Here is a 15,877-nt window from a genome sequence, read left to right as displayed (position 1 = left end):
CTGCCCCCCAAGACATGCCTGGCCTCGACCAGGGGTTTTCCAGTCCTGAACTCCTAGAACTGAGGGCCCTGATGGAGCTGTCAACATACTGCAGGGCCTGTAAGATGTAGCTCTTCCACCAGGCATTTGGTTGAGGTTGGGCCAGGAAGATCAGGTCCTTCCCTGTGTAGGTCCCTGTATAGGTCCTGTAGAGTCAGCTGGACATGGGTGCCTATCTGAGGGATGATGTTGGACTAATGGGGACCATTATGGCCTGGTGTCGTTGGCTGTGGATGGGGTGGGGGGAGGGAAACAAATTAGTTTGTCCATTATGAGGATGGTCATTGTTGTTTTATGGGTTTTTTATTGTAAACTGCCATGAGCCAGCCGAGGAGTGGCCATCAATAAATACAAGCATAAATAGAATTTAAAAATGTGAAAATCGGTTGCAGAGAAACCAAGGACAAGTTTGCACAGTGCTTGAATTATTTTGCTAATCGCATGGTTGAGGGACAACTTTCCAAGGAAGAAAACCTTTCCTGGTAATCTTGAAAAACAAAACAGGAAAATGCTTTAGGACTAGTCAAGAGCCTTTCTTGAACCTTATACTTTCTTCTATCCTGTGTTTGCTTAAGCTTCTGTGACAACGGACATGCCACTTTGTACTTGTTTTGCATCTGTTTCTCCTTTCCTCAGAACTGTCGGAGTTTGCACGTGTCCTGCTGTGGGCTTGCTGTGACCTCCAGGTTGTCCCTGCCCTGTGTTGCTTGGTAAGTTTTGAGATGTGAAGAGTCTGGATTGGTGGCCAAGCTCTGCATGAAGCAAGACTGCTTGGCACTGTCCTGAATTTGAACAGCATGTCTAAACATGCTCTTGGGTGTCCTTTGAAAAAGAGTGGGTGTCCTTTGAAAAAGAGCTGCTTTCTGTGACAGTGATCCTTTCTTTCTGTCTCTGAACAGCCTGATATGACCTCCCCAGATGGTACAGTGAAACTCACAGACCCAGTGCTGGCTCCACTCGCTGACACAGGAAGATTTTGCCTAGTGCAAAGGCTGTTTGATTCATCAAACATTAACCTTGAAATGACAGAATCATCCATCAGAGCTGTAACCATGAGGAAACCCAAATTTTTACCAATAGTTCTTTACATAGCGCTGTCTGGACTCTTTGCACTAGGTTGGAAAACAGCCCAGATGTGAAATAGCTGCTTGCTTTGTAACTGAACTATTTAAGACCACTTGATTCAGAAGAGTCAAACTGGGTTGGATCACAGCAATGAAGCTGTAGCTGTAGCAAGGCAGGGTCACTTGACTGCTGAGACAAATATTTAAACTGTGGTATAACGTCTGCATTGATCAACTCCATAGAAATATGCTTTTTGCACACCTCTACTCACTGTCTTCTATTACTGTGCATGAGTCAAAAACATTCAATCCAACTCTTGTCTGTACATGCAGCATTTTGTTGTCTGAAGCATTCTCTGAGACTTTTTGTCCTCCTTCCCTTCTACACACACACAGTGCAGTCTTGAGTATAATCAAGCAAAAGCTTATCCCTTATTGCAGTTGGGGTTTCCTCCTCTTGCTCATTAGTAATAAGAAAGCAATTGACTGATTTCTGACAGAGGCTCCATTCCCAGGGTCATCCTTGTTGAGAAAAAGCCAGGCTATGAAAGGAAGCAGCTCCTCTCTGTCCACGTCATACTTTGGTGCCAGCAGAGAGGGCCCATGCCTATACCGCCAGCCCTGTGTGCTCTTTCACCCGCTTGTCTAGCCAGGCTGTAGCACCATGCGGAGAAAATGCAGTGTGCCAGCACAAATGCCTGACATGTATCTTCTCCCTGCATAGCAGCTGTTCACAACTCTGTACTGCCTGCTGCCCACTGCTACAGCAAACAACTCTCAAGAGGGACGTGATTAAAATACGGTACATTCCAAAACAGGCACATGGGGAAAGGACTCATTTAAAGGTCTCTGTGTGCTGCAGATTTGATGCTGCCTTTAGCTACCTTAACTGCTATAAAGGTAATCTGTATTTTGGGGTAGGTCCCTGTTCTTCTCCTCCCTCCCCTCCCGCTCATTGTTCAGAGCAGCCTTAAATAGAATTTAATCATTTTGAATTAGGAAATGACATGGAGCCCTCCAGACAAAGTTGAGGCATGCATGACGCCTGGGGAAGTGCAAAACTGGGCTTCTGGGGGACTTCATGGATGTTTGGGAAAAAGAAATGCACATGGGGTTAGCTTTAATCCCTTGCCCTAGCCAGGACGCTGTCTCAGAAAGCGAAACCTATCCAAAGGCAATACAATAAACGTAAGACTCTCAGGCAGGATGATTGAATTAGGATCAGAGTGTAGTTTTCAGCTGGTCAGAACTGATGAACTTGAGCTGGTTTCTAAAACAAAATAGGTCACATTCCTTTTGTTATTGCTCTAGGACAGGGGTAGTCAAACTGCGATCCTCCAGATGTCCATGGACTACAATTCCCAGGAGCCCCTGCCAGCATTCGCTGGCAGGGGCTCATGGGAATTGTAGTCCATGGACATCTGGAGGGCCGCAGTTTGACTACCCCTGCTCTAGGAAATGCAAGCAGGTTGGGCTGCGCTGTTCCAGTATTCGCAAGACTGTGATGGATGGGGCTGTTCAATGTTGAGAGCAGCTCGGCTACAACAGAGGGATTAAGTCAATGAGCTCCTAATGGGAACCAAACATCTGCCCAACAAATCTGCAGCCAAGAGCAAACACAACTTTCACCATTGCTGTCTTCCAGCCTTTTTGTTTCCAAAAACTTTTAATGATTTTTCTCATTGCTGCCCCAGCCCTGGCTTTCTTTCCTCCCAAACACGGTGTGTAATAGATATTGTTCAGTGGCTGATATGGATCCTGTGCCCATAGAACATTTAGGATCATTCCAGTACAATGCAGCAACCCACTGCTGGTGGGTTATAGGCAACAGTGAAATTTTCCCCCCAATATTTTTTATTTCATATATACAAAAATACAGGATTTCACAGATTTATACATTTCAACAATTCTACAGAATGACATGGCTGAAATTTAAAAAGTTAACTAGAAGGTCCCCCCCAGCCCTTTTTGGATTATTGTTTGTCAGTTTATAATATAGTCACTGTGACAGACAGCAACATTTACTAAGTTTTCGTTTGTTATGGAGCTTTTTAAAAAGTCTGGTCCAAGTGCACAAACAATGCACAACTACCGTGGATGCTTATATAGAATCCAAAATATTAAATAAATTGTGAGCTGCATAACTCTGACAGATTGATAAAAATGCCCCAAAAGGCTCTCCTTAACATGCATTTTTAATAAGTGCATGTCAATGCTATGTGGTGTATCATTTAGAACACAGATGCCAGTACAAAGGTGTGTTTGTTTTCCTGACTGGTACATTAAATCAACAATAGTTTTCGACTGGATTTTAATGATGAGAAATGGCAGGCTGGCTTTACACCATCCTGCGGCCCCTGCTAGTTGATACTATTACTTGGCAAGCTACTGTCCAAGTTCTCTGGCACACTGGTTCAAAATGTTAAAACCTATCATTCTTCTTCAATGCACACAATTTCATTATCTTGTCCTTTTCAAGAGCAGACACTACACTTTGCCTCCAGGGGCTAAAAAGCAAATCATTTGTCTTACTATGGGTACTACAAGCTGTTCACATGTTGGCAAAGTACTTTAAAATGAACAAGTACATAATAACTCCAGTCCAGGTTTACACATAAATCTCCAAACTGAATCCTTAGCACTCCCACTGCTAGATTGTGACCTTATTTTTTTTATAGATGCTGTTTAATGAGCCTTTGGGAGCATGCACCTCTTCCTGGGCAAAAGGGGTCAGGTGAGCCTGCTTTCATGGTCTTTCTATTTCTAGTTGCTATAGTCACACTAGAAGAAACAAGAGACTTGAGCAACTAACTACATAGTGTTCTTTCATACCTGGTGCAAACATGTCAAGGGACAAAAATGTTTCAGTTCCTCATCCCCTTCTTTGAATACAACTTTGGGAAGAATTTAAAGGGCACTCCGTTTTCTCTCCTGCTGCTTCCAAAATGCTTTACAGACAATTCTAGTTTACTTATCATTCTTTTTACCAGGCAACTCATCTAAACAGGCTTATGGACTAGAAACTTGCTTTTCTAAAAGCATGTATAAATTCTCCCACAAGGAGAGATTCAGCAAGCTCTAAAAGGTCAAGCTGTTGAATAATTGTTTTTTTTCACACTTAGCTATAAGCCCACAAACACAAGGAACAGTGATATTTTAGCAAAAGTTTTATGCACACTTATAGTGCAAGTCCACAGCCACTCTCTGAAACACGTCAGGAGACTGCCGCCCAACAACCTCTCAATTTCTATCCTTGGGTCCAGCTGTGCCTGCTATTTTCACAGAGGCATGTTTAATTTAGTGTTTCCTAGCCCTCTTCTACATTTCAAACTATATTGGCATAAGCCAACACAATTGCAGCTCTGTCCCTGAAAAGAAAGCATCAAATAGCTAGATATGCTGAAATAAAAATCTAAAATTTTTATTTGAGCAAGCCTGTGTCAACGCCACCATTTACAGTGATTAGAATTTTAATATCAATACTTCACCCAAAAGGTTGCAGTAAATGCCAGCATTGCCGAAGATTTCAAACTCTGCATCATGTTATGAACTGCATAGTTCACATGGAAGCCGAAAGGTGAGTGTAACTTCCTACAAACATGATGCAGCTACGATCTCTGGTACACCAGATTTTATCTTTCGGCAAAATAGCTATAGGTATTAAAATATTCACACACTTTGAATGGCTTTCCACTCCCATTTGTTTTATTCTATCAGAATTCTACCCACTGCATGCACAGATATTTCTGATTTCTATTGGCCCTCAAACTTTTAGAGTAGTCAAGCCAAGAGATTGGCATAAGCCATTACTTTCTACTTATCACATCTGCATCCACCAATTGCTGCTCAGGCACATTATACCATCTTGCTTTAACATCAATAGGCAGGTGGACTTGTTAAGCAACAGCCCAACTGGTAGAAATGTTAACATCTTGCTGCTGTTTTTGTATTCTGGACCCTGGCTTCCAATAACGGGTACTAATGTAAAACTTGCAATGTATACATTATCTGTAAAAACAAGAAACACCCAAGTACTAAGTTACTGTAGTAATGAAATTCCTTGCAGAGTCGCTTCAGTCAAAACCCAATGAAATGGATGAGCTTAGACTGCAGGGGTTCTGGATTGAAGTGCATTTGTCTGACTTCTAACCAACAGAAGTTGGTTGTAGACCAAGGTGTGCTATTTCTACCTTCTAGCTAACTGCAATTTTTCAAAGTCTGGCCTTTGAAAGAAGGAATCACATTTAAAGCCCTGGTAGTGGCTGGGTTTACATTTTGCATGGAAATGGCTAGAAGGAAATGTCCAAAGCAATTGTTTTATATTAAGATCTAAATTGTAATTGGACTTCCAACTGTATCCAAGTCACTGCTGGTTTTCACGGGTTATTTACATACATGTGCAAATAAAAACATGGTGGACAATCTTGGTTAAACATTGCTGAATAAGTCACTGGGAAACATGCAAAGGAAATTAATCTCTGCTTCATATATTTGCTTCATCCAGTAAAAAGAGACGCCTTAAAAATAACCCATGGAGACCTCTGTGCTATTGCCTGGAGCCTAAGATTCCCTACTTTCTTTTTGAATTTCTAGTGTCATCCTGAGAAGAGCAAGGGGACCATAGTTTTGGACATTTTTTCTTTCCTTTCATAGGAAAGAATGTCCAAACATCTGCATTTTAAAAAATGTCTAATTCTGTAAACAGTAAAAATGTATATTTTTTGGCTATTAGTTAGGGAGAAGCCAGCTCAACCACCCTTTGGCATCACAGTTAAAAAAACTGATTTCTTTGCCACCTAATTAAAAGACATAGTTACATGTCAACATGCACATGTGTGTGTGCATGCATATATTAAAGCATGGACCTGTTTTCCAGTTTAATGTCAACTCCACAGTCTCTACACCCATGTGCAGACTTCGGGATGAAGACGGAATTTACTTAAGCATACCAAGACTGATTCAGTTATTGAACCTCTAAAGCAGGGATTCCCAACCAGGGGTTGGGGACTCCAGAAGGGGTCTGTGGCTTTTCCGTGGCCAGTGTGCGGAGGCTGCCTTAATGGACTTGACCATAAGCTAGGGAATTGGCTGCTTCCATTGGTCCCCCTCCCCCAAATGTGAATTCTGTTGTGGTTTCTGCGCCCAGGAGGGGACAGAGCCTGCATACCTACTCCTGGCTTAAACTCCCTCCTGTCTCTCTGCCACTCTGCCCTCCTCAAACCTGCCTCTTCCCACGTGGTGATGTCACTTCTGGTGACATGTCACTTCCTGGGGTGTGGCCAGCTGACATCAATTCCAGTGTTCCTCGAAGCCTGAAAAAGTGCTTCATGGTCAAAAGATTGAAAAAGGCTGCTCTAGAGGACACCAGCTATTTCTCATAGGGTCTTCTTACTTGGGTACAACTATCTGTATTCTAACCTTCCAAAGCCAATGGTGATGACAGGGACATCTGACCTATTTGCCACTAAATTCTTCTATAGCAATACAAACACCAAGAGGATGTGGGAATATTCTGTCTTGGTTTCTCCAGTTAATGTCTGCCCAAGAGATTATTTCTAATACCAATTACCTAGAGCATCTTACTTCAAGCTGTCAAAAAGGAGTAGCACCAAGCCAACTGGAACTGCTGTCCAGTAAGAAACTAAAATAAGAGGAGCAACATGAACTACAACCAAGGCTGAAGTCTGCTGTACTTCAGAGAAGCCTTTTTTCAAGCAGGAAATGTCTGAATGAGCAAGCTTTTGTCCAATAAGAGTGACTTGAGTCCATCAGTAGTTCTGTTTACTTTGAAAGTCACTAGGTGCTAACCCCATGAAAATAGATATTTATCCCCAATTTGCCATATACAATTTCAAAGACTATATATATAATTTTACTATAACGGAAATTAGCAAATATTTTGTGGTTCAAAGCTAAGAATTAAGTACCAACAGCAATGAAGACAAAAACATCCAATAATTTGCATAATATTTATAAAATATATTTAAGTTCTTTTTAAAAAATCCTTAAAAGGATTTTTTGTCATCTAGATTTTTTTTGGGGGGGGGGTCATTATTTCTCAGTATAATGTAAAACTATCCAAACACTGTTTTCTTGTGCATTTAAAGAAGAACAAAAACTGTTAGCACAGCCTTTCCTCAAGAACACTTCTTTGTTGGCACCCTGTGTATGATACTTTGGTGATGAAAACAATTCAGAAGCCAAATGCCTGTCCTCACATGGAACGAAATAAATGCAGGGGGCAGATGACCATAATTTTAGGCACCAAGCACATCTGTAAGGATGAATGTGAGTATTTAGAAAAACAGCAATAGATCAAATTAATGAATGAATGAAATTAATGAAACAGAATACATATAAGCAAAAGTGTTTAAATATCAAGGGGCCATTATGCACTCACAGTATTTCACCAAAGTCACTGACACTGTGTTACCTTTTTAAAACGTATGGGCTGTGTTCTGTTTTTTTGCTTACCACGGTAGATCATGGATCGTGCTACTATGATGACGTTCTTCTATCGGGAGATGGTTTGTACCTCACAACAGCGGGAAAAATGTCTTTGGGAAGAGTCTTACGGAACTATTGAGGAGGGCTTTAACCTAAGTCCAATGGGGAAGTGAGACTTTCATTTCACTGCCATGAGAGGCGAGTGCCATGCAGAATAAAAAAAAAAAATACTATGATGGGTTTTCTGTGGCAAATGCAGAATTAAAAAAAAAAATATTGGTCTGCAGACTTTTTGAGAGGTTTCCTGTCGTACATAATAGCCCCAGTATAAGCCTAGTGTTAATATGGATTCATCTGCTGGGCCCACTGCCTGTGGAAGGGAAATCAAATGAATGTTATCTAAAAATATCACAAAAAAAACCCTCTTATAAATAGCATGTTTTTCTGCATTCAACAATAATTGTAGTTTCATGCACTATTTGGTAAATAAAGCAGTTTAAACGCAAGGTAATACATAGCTCAAAGTCCCATCACATCACATTTTGTAATGCACATAACCACTCAAATATTCCAAAGTGTAAAATAAAAGCCTCTTAGTTGTATCATAGAACAATGCACAAACACAGAGCAAGGTCATGGTTAAATATAAAAAAGGAAAAAAAGAGCACACTTTGTTCTTTTTAAGCAATAATTTTTCACAAGTGAGAACATCCATCCTACAGGCCAAGCATTGTGGAAGGTCCAGTATTGTAAGGCGCACACTCATGGACAATGTTGCCCTCATCTCAAGCACAATAAAGAACATGACCACTCTCTGAGTCAGCAGGACTTGTTCTAATAGGTTGGTATTGGCCGCCAAAACCAGCCTTGAGGAGGAAGTTCAATGTATTGCTTTATATTTTTTGTAAAAAGCTAACTTAGGGAAAAACTATACAGTACATCTGTCTAACAAGACAGGGCAACTGCAAAACTTGTAGAAACATTAAGCTAAAAAAAAAAGCATGTGTTTTACATAGTTCAGTGCTGGTTTGTTTCCCAAGTATTGAAAATGCAGCTCACATCAAGAAGAGCAATGTGTTTAAGGTAGTGATTAGTGTCTTGTCCTGACAGCAAACAAACCCAAAAAACAAAAACAAAAAACCCACTGACTAAGTGAACACTCAATTTGAACAAGAGTTTTACAAAACAAATCTTCAAGTATTTTTTTTTCCCTCATCACAGTGAAAATGTTAGACCAAAATGTTTTAAAGTGAACGACTGGAAGGTTTCGCAGATGAAGAGAAGGCAAAAGTAGTAAAATCAAAACATTTATAAAATGCTTCAACACATTTCCTTCATGTAGTATGAATAGAAAGGTTATTGGTAAAAAGTTAGAAAAATTAAAATAAATTACATATTTAAGTACACTTTCCCTTTCAACATTTTGTATAAAAATCTGTAATAGCATACCACTATCTGAATATACACAGAATAAAAATGTAGCAGTTGCTGCTGCTGCAATTGTAACTGTCAGGTATTCTGTACAATCTTCTCTTGGTATAATGTTTGTTGTTGGCAGCCATCTTAGCTTGCATCAGTAGACCCAGCTAATAGGGACCCATTGTGGTTCCGTCCTCAGTTTCTCAGTAGCACTTTGCAATCTTTCAAAAGCTTTATCTAAATTGTCATTCACAATAACCAGATCAAAATAGTGGCTATAAGCTCTTTGGATCCGAGCACTCTCATCTACAGTTTTCTTCAAATCAGTGTCCTGTTAGAAGACAAAGAAAAGAGCAGAAACCATGATATGATCAAGATGGAAAGACACTGTTCAACCAGTTGGAAGGTCCATTTTATTATCTTAGACAGCAGAATAATCTAATTCCCTCTACAAGAAGATTTGCCTGTGCCCCTTATCGCTGTCTTCCACGGTCAGGTGAAAATAGTGATCCCTGACTGACCATTCTCCTTGTAAGGTTTTAGGGTTTTTAATGTCTGCTGCCTTAGTGGATGCTAAGATGGGCAGAACGGCAGCATAAAAATGTTTTACTACAAGTATCAGCTCATGGCAATGTTGCTTGATTGGTTAAAACAGTGGTCCCCAACCTGCGGTCTGCGGCCCGATGCCGCGGTTCCCTCTCCCCGCCCCCCCCGCAGTAAAAAACGTCCCCGGGCCGCAAGCTTGTGGCCCGGGAAGCTTCTTACTGCGGGAGGGGAGGGAGAGGGAATCAGGGCAGCGCCACGCATTGTGCATGCGCGACCCGGCTGCGCATGCGCCATGCGCAGCTGAAATCGTGCATGCGTGGCACTTGCGCACATGCACGCTATTTTGGCCGCGCGTGCACTATTTTGGCCGCGCATGGTGCATGTGCGCATATGCACAATTTTGGCCGCGCTTGCACGCTGCGCAGGCGGGGCAGTTGCCCCGCCGGTCCCCAGCTGGAAAAATGTTGGGGACCACTGGGTTAAAATACCAACTGGATAAAAAAATTAATAAAGCAAGCTTCTTAAGCAAGTAAAGGATTTGTTGTACTTCAGGCCACAGGAGAAAATAATCTAGACTACAAGCAATAAAACTTTGATTCCCACACTTACTCCATAGCATCATATCAACATGCAAACACTTTCAGTTCTAGCGCTCTGCCATGCCATTACTACCCCAAGACATCATGAGATGGGAAATACATGAGCTTCAAGCCTGCTTTCATGAGCTTGATGGTACCTACTCACACTGAGCCTTGTTCATGATCTTGCTTTCTCACATGGGGTGGAGGGAATACAAGTCGTATGTATGTATGTATGTCCCACTATCACTGAGTGACTTGTGGTGGGTTACAATACAAAATCCCATAAAAGTCTAAAAAATCCCCACCCCCATTAAAACTCAACACCCACCCCCCAGGCTGCAACCAAGCTCCCAACTCTTGGGTCACAGACTCATTTGTACACCCATCCCCAGAGGCTGCCTAAGCAGACTGATGTTCTGGCTAACTCAGGGAGGGGCCCTGATCTTACACATCCTAGCCTTGCTTCATGAAACTGGCCTACAGTTCTAATATTCGTGGAAGCTACGAAAGCTCCCCATCGGGCAAGGTAACCTATGACTGACAAATCCCACAAGCAGCCTGATGGTAAATCAGTAACGGTACACAGTTTGAAGGTCACTTCCCTTGAAAGAAGCAGGAAACTATGTGCTGAATTAACCAGCCACATCAATAAACGAATAAAGAAACAGCTGTTTCTCCAAGTTACACATTACACAAGTTACACGAGACTTTAAAAAGGTATTCAAGGGGGTGAGGGGAACCTAGCAGGGAGAATCTGCCTACTCAGAACTCCTAGAAGGCAGGGGGCAGTTTAAAAGGAGGAAATGGAAAAAAGAGAGTCGTAGCAATCAGGGAAAACATACAATGAGCTTAAAGACAGGGAAGGGAAGAAGGCAGGGCCTCAAGAGGAGGACCACTAACACCACCATGGCTGTACAACACAAATGCTAATTGACCAACATTTGTTCACATCTATTTTTAAAAAGGAAGAGCTTCCTTACTGTTAGAAGCTTGGTTGTAATTCCGGCATCCACCACTGCTTTGTGCATGGCACGCAGAGTCTCTAGCTCTGGAGCAGCAATGAAAACAACGTAGGGCATAAACTCTGCTGTTCGGAGTATTTTCAGGGCCTGGAGAGAACAGAGAATTAGTCAGATGCAACAAAATGTTGGACAAAAAACAGAAAACACTATCACAATAACAACCCAGAATGCTAAAAGAAGGCAAGAACCATTTTGTGCACTGTGCCATCTTGAAAGACTGCTATCTTTTTAACAAAGTCTACATCAGCCTCTCCCAACATTTTTACCATTGAGAAACCCCCTTCAGGCTTCAAGAAACCCCAGAAGTGGCACAATTGTACAGGATATGGTTGGGAAACATAGCTGTGTACACGCCCACTTGGGGCCACTCCCCACCCCCTCCAGACCCATAATTGGCCATTTTGGGAGGGGGTGGGTGGGTTGACATGACCATATATAATATATAATCATATCACCTAATAAATGTTTAACAAATTTTAAAATATATATTAAAAATTAATCATCTCCCACCCACTTCCAAGATCATCAAGAAATTCCAGAGTTTCAAGAAACTCTGGTCTACACTTTCAAATAACAAGAAAAAAACCTATGCTTTCATAGATTGCTTTTATATAAAATGCATAAATAAATATCTTAGGCTCCTTCACTTTCTTCAGCACAGAAGCTCAAGGAAATCTCTAGAATCCAGCCTTCTTCAGTGATTGCTCCTATTAGCTCTCAATTTGGAGATAGCTTTTTTCCCCAAAATCAAATGTATAGATAATATCACACTGGCATGTGCTCATCCATTATGGAATCATTCTCAGAACTAATAGGAGCAACTACTGAAGAAGGGAATGAAATATCTAGGATCCTGTTTTGATTGCCAAAGTTATTTGATAACTAAACTGGACAATATATGGATTTGGAACCATTTATTCACAGCCTCAGATATCCTTGAGTTTTCTGTGCTGATTTCATGTAAGAAATCTACGGTTCATTATTCCTTCACTTTCTTCAGCAGCGATGGCAAAAACTCATGACAACAGATGCCACGACTATTTTCAAAGCCCCCACTCCCCCTTTCCTGTTGTAATGCTTCTGCTGGACTATTGCTGTTGCATACCTGTGGATTCACATCCAAGATGCATGTCCTTCCAGTCTGAACCACTTCAAGGATAGAATCTATTTTGGTGCCATAAAGGTTTCCTTCATATTCTCCATGTTCCAGGTATCTGCCTGCTTTAATATCTGCCTCCATTTCAGCTCGCAACACAAACCTGTATGCTTGGCCATCTTTTTCATCATCCCTTGGTTTTCGTGATGTAACTGGACAAATGCAATAGAATGCACACATTAGACAAGCAACATAAACGAGATATGCATTGGTTTTTGTTTTTTTTTGTTTTAAGCACAGGAGCACTTTATAAAACGAAAGGATTGCTTGGTTGTTCTTTGGATTCCTCACATAAATAAATATTCTTCCTGCTCTCTTGCTTGTTTTAGAGGATTTCAGCAACATTTTATACCTAGTCAGGTGATTGGTCTATCAGGGTCAGTACTTCCAATCTGATTAACAGCAGTTCTCAAGGATCTCTGGTAAAGGTCTTTTATTTATAATCGCCTACTACTTTATCTTTTTTACTTGCTGATGTTGGGGCCTGAACCTGCGATCCTCTGCACAGAAAGATATCCACTGTCATGGAGCCACAGCCCTTCCTCTACACGAGTGCTAGAGTGCTGAGAGCCAGTTTGGTGTAGTGGTTAGGAGTGAGGACTTCTAATCTGGCATGCCAGGTTCGATTCTGCGCTCCCCCACATGCAGCCATCTGGGTGACCTTGGGCTCACCACGGCACTGATAAAACTGTTCTGACCAAGCAGGAATATCAGGGCTCTCTCAGCCTCACCCACCCCACAGGGTGTCTGTTGTGGGGAGAGGAATGGGAAGGCGACTGTAAGCCACTTTGAGCCTCCTTTGGGTAGGGAAAAGCCGCATATAAGAACCAACTCTTCTTCTTCTTTTCTTCTGGCATCTAAATAAATAAATAAATAAATAAGTTAATGTATTTATGGAACTACAGAGAGAACTACATTATCTGTTTCTGCAAAAAAAAATTGGTTCTGGCAAGAGGTGGAAATTTATTCTATCATCATTTTTGTGAAATTATGGCAGGAAGGGACGTGGCAGTGTTTGTCTCTTGTGACCCTTCCTTGCATACCCAGGGAATTGCTGGTTGCTACTGTGGGATGGAAGGTGAATTTCCTCCCGTTCAGGCTGGAATCTGGAGATTTTTTGGGAGGAGGGGAGAATCATTTGGACATGAAATTGGGATCACTGTGGGTAGGAAGGTAGTTGTGAGTTCTGGCATTGTGCAGGGGGGTTGGGCTACATGATTCTATGACTTTGTATTATTTTTCAGTTCAAGAATCATAGAATGAGAGTTGGAAGGGACCTGCAGGGTCATCTAGTCTAACTCCCTCCACACGGTATGTGCAGCTCATTCCAACTTGGCAGTGAATCTAAACAAGTCCCATTAGGACTTGCTCTCAGGCAGCTGCAATCCTGAGATTGCTTGATTATGTGTTTGCAGACATGCCCTTATTAGCAGACTCAAAACATAGGGCAAAATACAAGTCTGTTGATCCCTCTGGACATCTTGATGGCTTTCATTGCTATCAACTATGGTAGAAACAAGCTTCTTAGTATGAGAAAATTTTCTAGCAGTAAAGTGACAAACGTTCTTAAGCCTTTGAGACGGTAGATCTAACATATGGGAATATATAATACACTAACTACATTATTACAGGTGTAAAAGAGGGGCTCAATAACCTAGGAAGGAAATGCATATATCATTTATGAACTTACATGGCACTGTGGTTCCAAATTTGGTGGGATTAAGTACAATAAATCTGTTTTTCAAACTCCTTCGACCAACTCCCTGGGCTCCTATTAAAACCAGTGTTTTTCTCTGAAATGGAGGCATTTTGGCAACTTCCTCATATATCTGAATTTCATGACGATCAAATTCTTGATGCAAAGAAGTAAAACATTAAAACAAAAACATTACATTTAAAATTAGTTTTCAATAATCAAGTAATTAGAATCATCAAGATATCATTTTATTTGGGTTGACGTTATCATTATATACTACACTGTTTTGGACCTGCTACTTACTTGGTATTTAACTTTTTATTTCTTATGCTATTCATAATACAACTGATTTCACAAAAGAATTCACTATAGTCAGTTACAGTTCAAAATGACATACTGCAAAGTCTTCTGCACAATGAAATCTACTATAGGAATCCATAAAAATTGTTTTTCCCTGAATTGATAATTTGTACAAGGTACCACTTTTTATATGCAGCGTTCATTATGAATGAGTTTACTGTGCAAGTAATTATATTTACTAATACTAAGGATACAAACACAGAAGTATCTGAATTTTCCCTAGGAACAGCACACTGATAAGCTGACTGGTCAAATAACTCGACAAATACCAGAAAGTCACTATGTAGGTGGCAAGAAGATTTTATTTTCTCAGCCACAAGCCACACCAAATTTCTTTTTCTGCCTGGCCACCTGGTACAACTGCACGAACCATCCAAAAGAAACACAAACACAAATAGTTAATCAGTAACAGAAGCCATCTAATTCTGCACTTAGAGTCAAGTTTGTTTGTTGTGAGGACCTTCATGTGATCTGTCTGTCTGCTCTATAAGACACACGACTGTTCTTGATTCTAGAAAATTTGCCTGCCACCTCAGCAGCACCAGTACTGCTTTAAAACGTAAAAAAAACCCAGAATACTTGGTGCTATTTTGTTTTATTTCTGCTTTATTTCTTCTGGTATTTTGCATCTGGCTATTCCCCTGGAACACCTAGATCCACAGCAAAGAGGACTGTCCAGTGAAGTGTCCATGGTTACAGACATCACAGCAGAGGTCCCCAGCTTATACCCATGGTTGCTATGGCACCCAACACCTTTCCCTTGTGCCTAACAATTGTTCTTAGGCAGATGGGGCTTTTGGCCAACAAGGTTTCTGAGTGGCCGCACAGATTTTAATTGCTGATTTGTCAGTGGCTGCCACTACAGCACAAGGACCTTCACTGTGACTTAAGCTTTGTGTATCCAAGGAAATATTCTAACCCAATATCCTCAATTTAGAAGGCTTTCTGTTAAATAAGCTCCTACTTTAAGTGTCGAAGAGGTTGGGAATCCCTGTGTTAGAGGATGTTAGAAATTAAATGTCCTTAAAGTTTCACAATTGACATTTTATTTAACCCATTTATGAACTGGCTGGCATCTCACAGTTAATCTTTTGGTAGTATAAAATCTTAAAACTTTAAATTTACCTAGAAACATTTTCTGGATTATTATGCATAGGAATGCATGACTAGAATACAACGAGATTGTGTAGAGAAGTAATATTTTGTTAAAAGTAAGTTTATGTCAAAAATAAATGAAAATAGCCAAACTTTAACACTGTTTAGATGGAATATAATATTTTGTATTAAGATTCAAGTACCTGCATTCCTAGTTGTGAGATACATCATCTTTTTCTTCTTTTTACTGCTTAATGTTCCACAAAATGGACCTGAAGACAGAAAAGTGACAATTTAGAAATTCCAAACTCTTACAGAAAAGTCTTGGATATCAATTCATTAAATACTGTTATTCTGAATAAAGTATCCATGTCATGACTGATAACTGTAGCACTTGTTTTAAAAGTATTTTAATTGCACATTTAAACATATCACTACTAAAATCTGTGATA

At 40.7% G+C, this 15,877-nt stretch overlaps 2 protein-coding genes across 5 annotated transcripts in view; one reads left to right on the top strand and one right to left on the bottom strand.

The window, feature by feature from the left end:
• Positions 1 to 1,417, top strand: part of GSDME (gasdermin E) — a 40,540-nt gene extending 39,123 nt beyond the window's left edge. Inside the window, exons 9-10 of the mRNA XM_077303782.1 lie at positions 676 to 749; positions 939 to 1,417. Of these exons, the coding sequence (XP_077159897.1) occupies positions 676 to 749; positions 939 to 1,178 (314 nt within the window). The 3' untranslated portion in view covers positions 1,179 to 1,417. The remainder of the gene's footprint in view (positions 1 to 675; positions 750 to 938) is intronic.
• A 1,331-nt stretch (positions 1,418 to 2,748) lies between these two features.
• The window catches only part of PALS2 (protein associated with LIN7 2, MAGUK p55 family member), a 39,868-nt gene continuing 26,739 nt past the window's right edge, over positions 2,749 to 15,877 (bottom strand). For all 4 annotated transcript variants that reach the window (XM_077303777.1, XM_077303778.1, XM_077303779.1 and 1 more), the window contains exons 8-12: positions 15,629 to 15,697; positions 13,965 to 14,126; positions 12,224 to 12,426; positions 11,077 to 11,205; positions 2,749 to 9,300 (exon numbers count right to left, since the gene is read on the bottom strand). In XM_077303777.1, the coding sequence (XP_077159892.1) occupies positions 9,124 to 9,300; positions 11,077 to 11,205; positions 12,224 to 12,426; positions 13,965 to 14,126; positions 15,629 to 15,697 (740 nt within the window). In that variant the 3' untranslated portion in view covers positions 2,749 to 9,123. The remainder of the gene's footprint in view (positions 9,301 to 11,076; positions 11,206 to 12,223; positions 12,427 to 13,964; positions 14,127 to 15,628; positions 15,698 to 15,877) is intronic.

Source organism: Paroedura picta, chromosome 11, assembly GCF_049243985.1.
Source record: "Paroedura picta isolate Pp20150507F chromosome 11, Ppicta_v3.0, whole genome shotgun sequence".
NCBI lineage: Eukaryota > Metazoa > Chordata > Lepidosauria > Squamata > Gekkonidae > Paroedura > Paroedura picta.
This window is presented reverse-complemented; position numbering and strand designations above follow the sequence as displayed.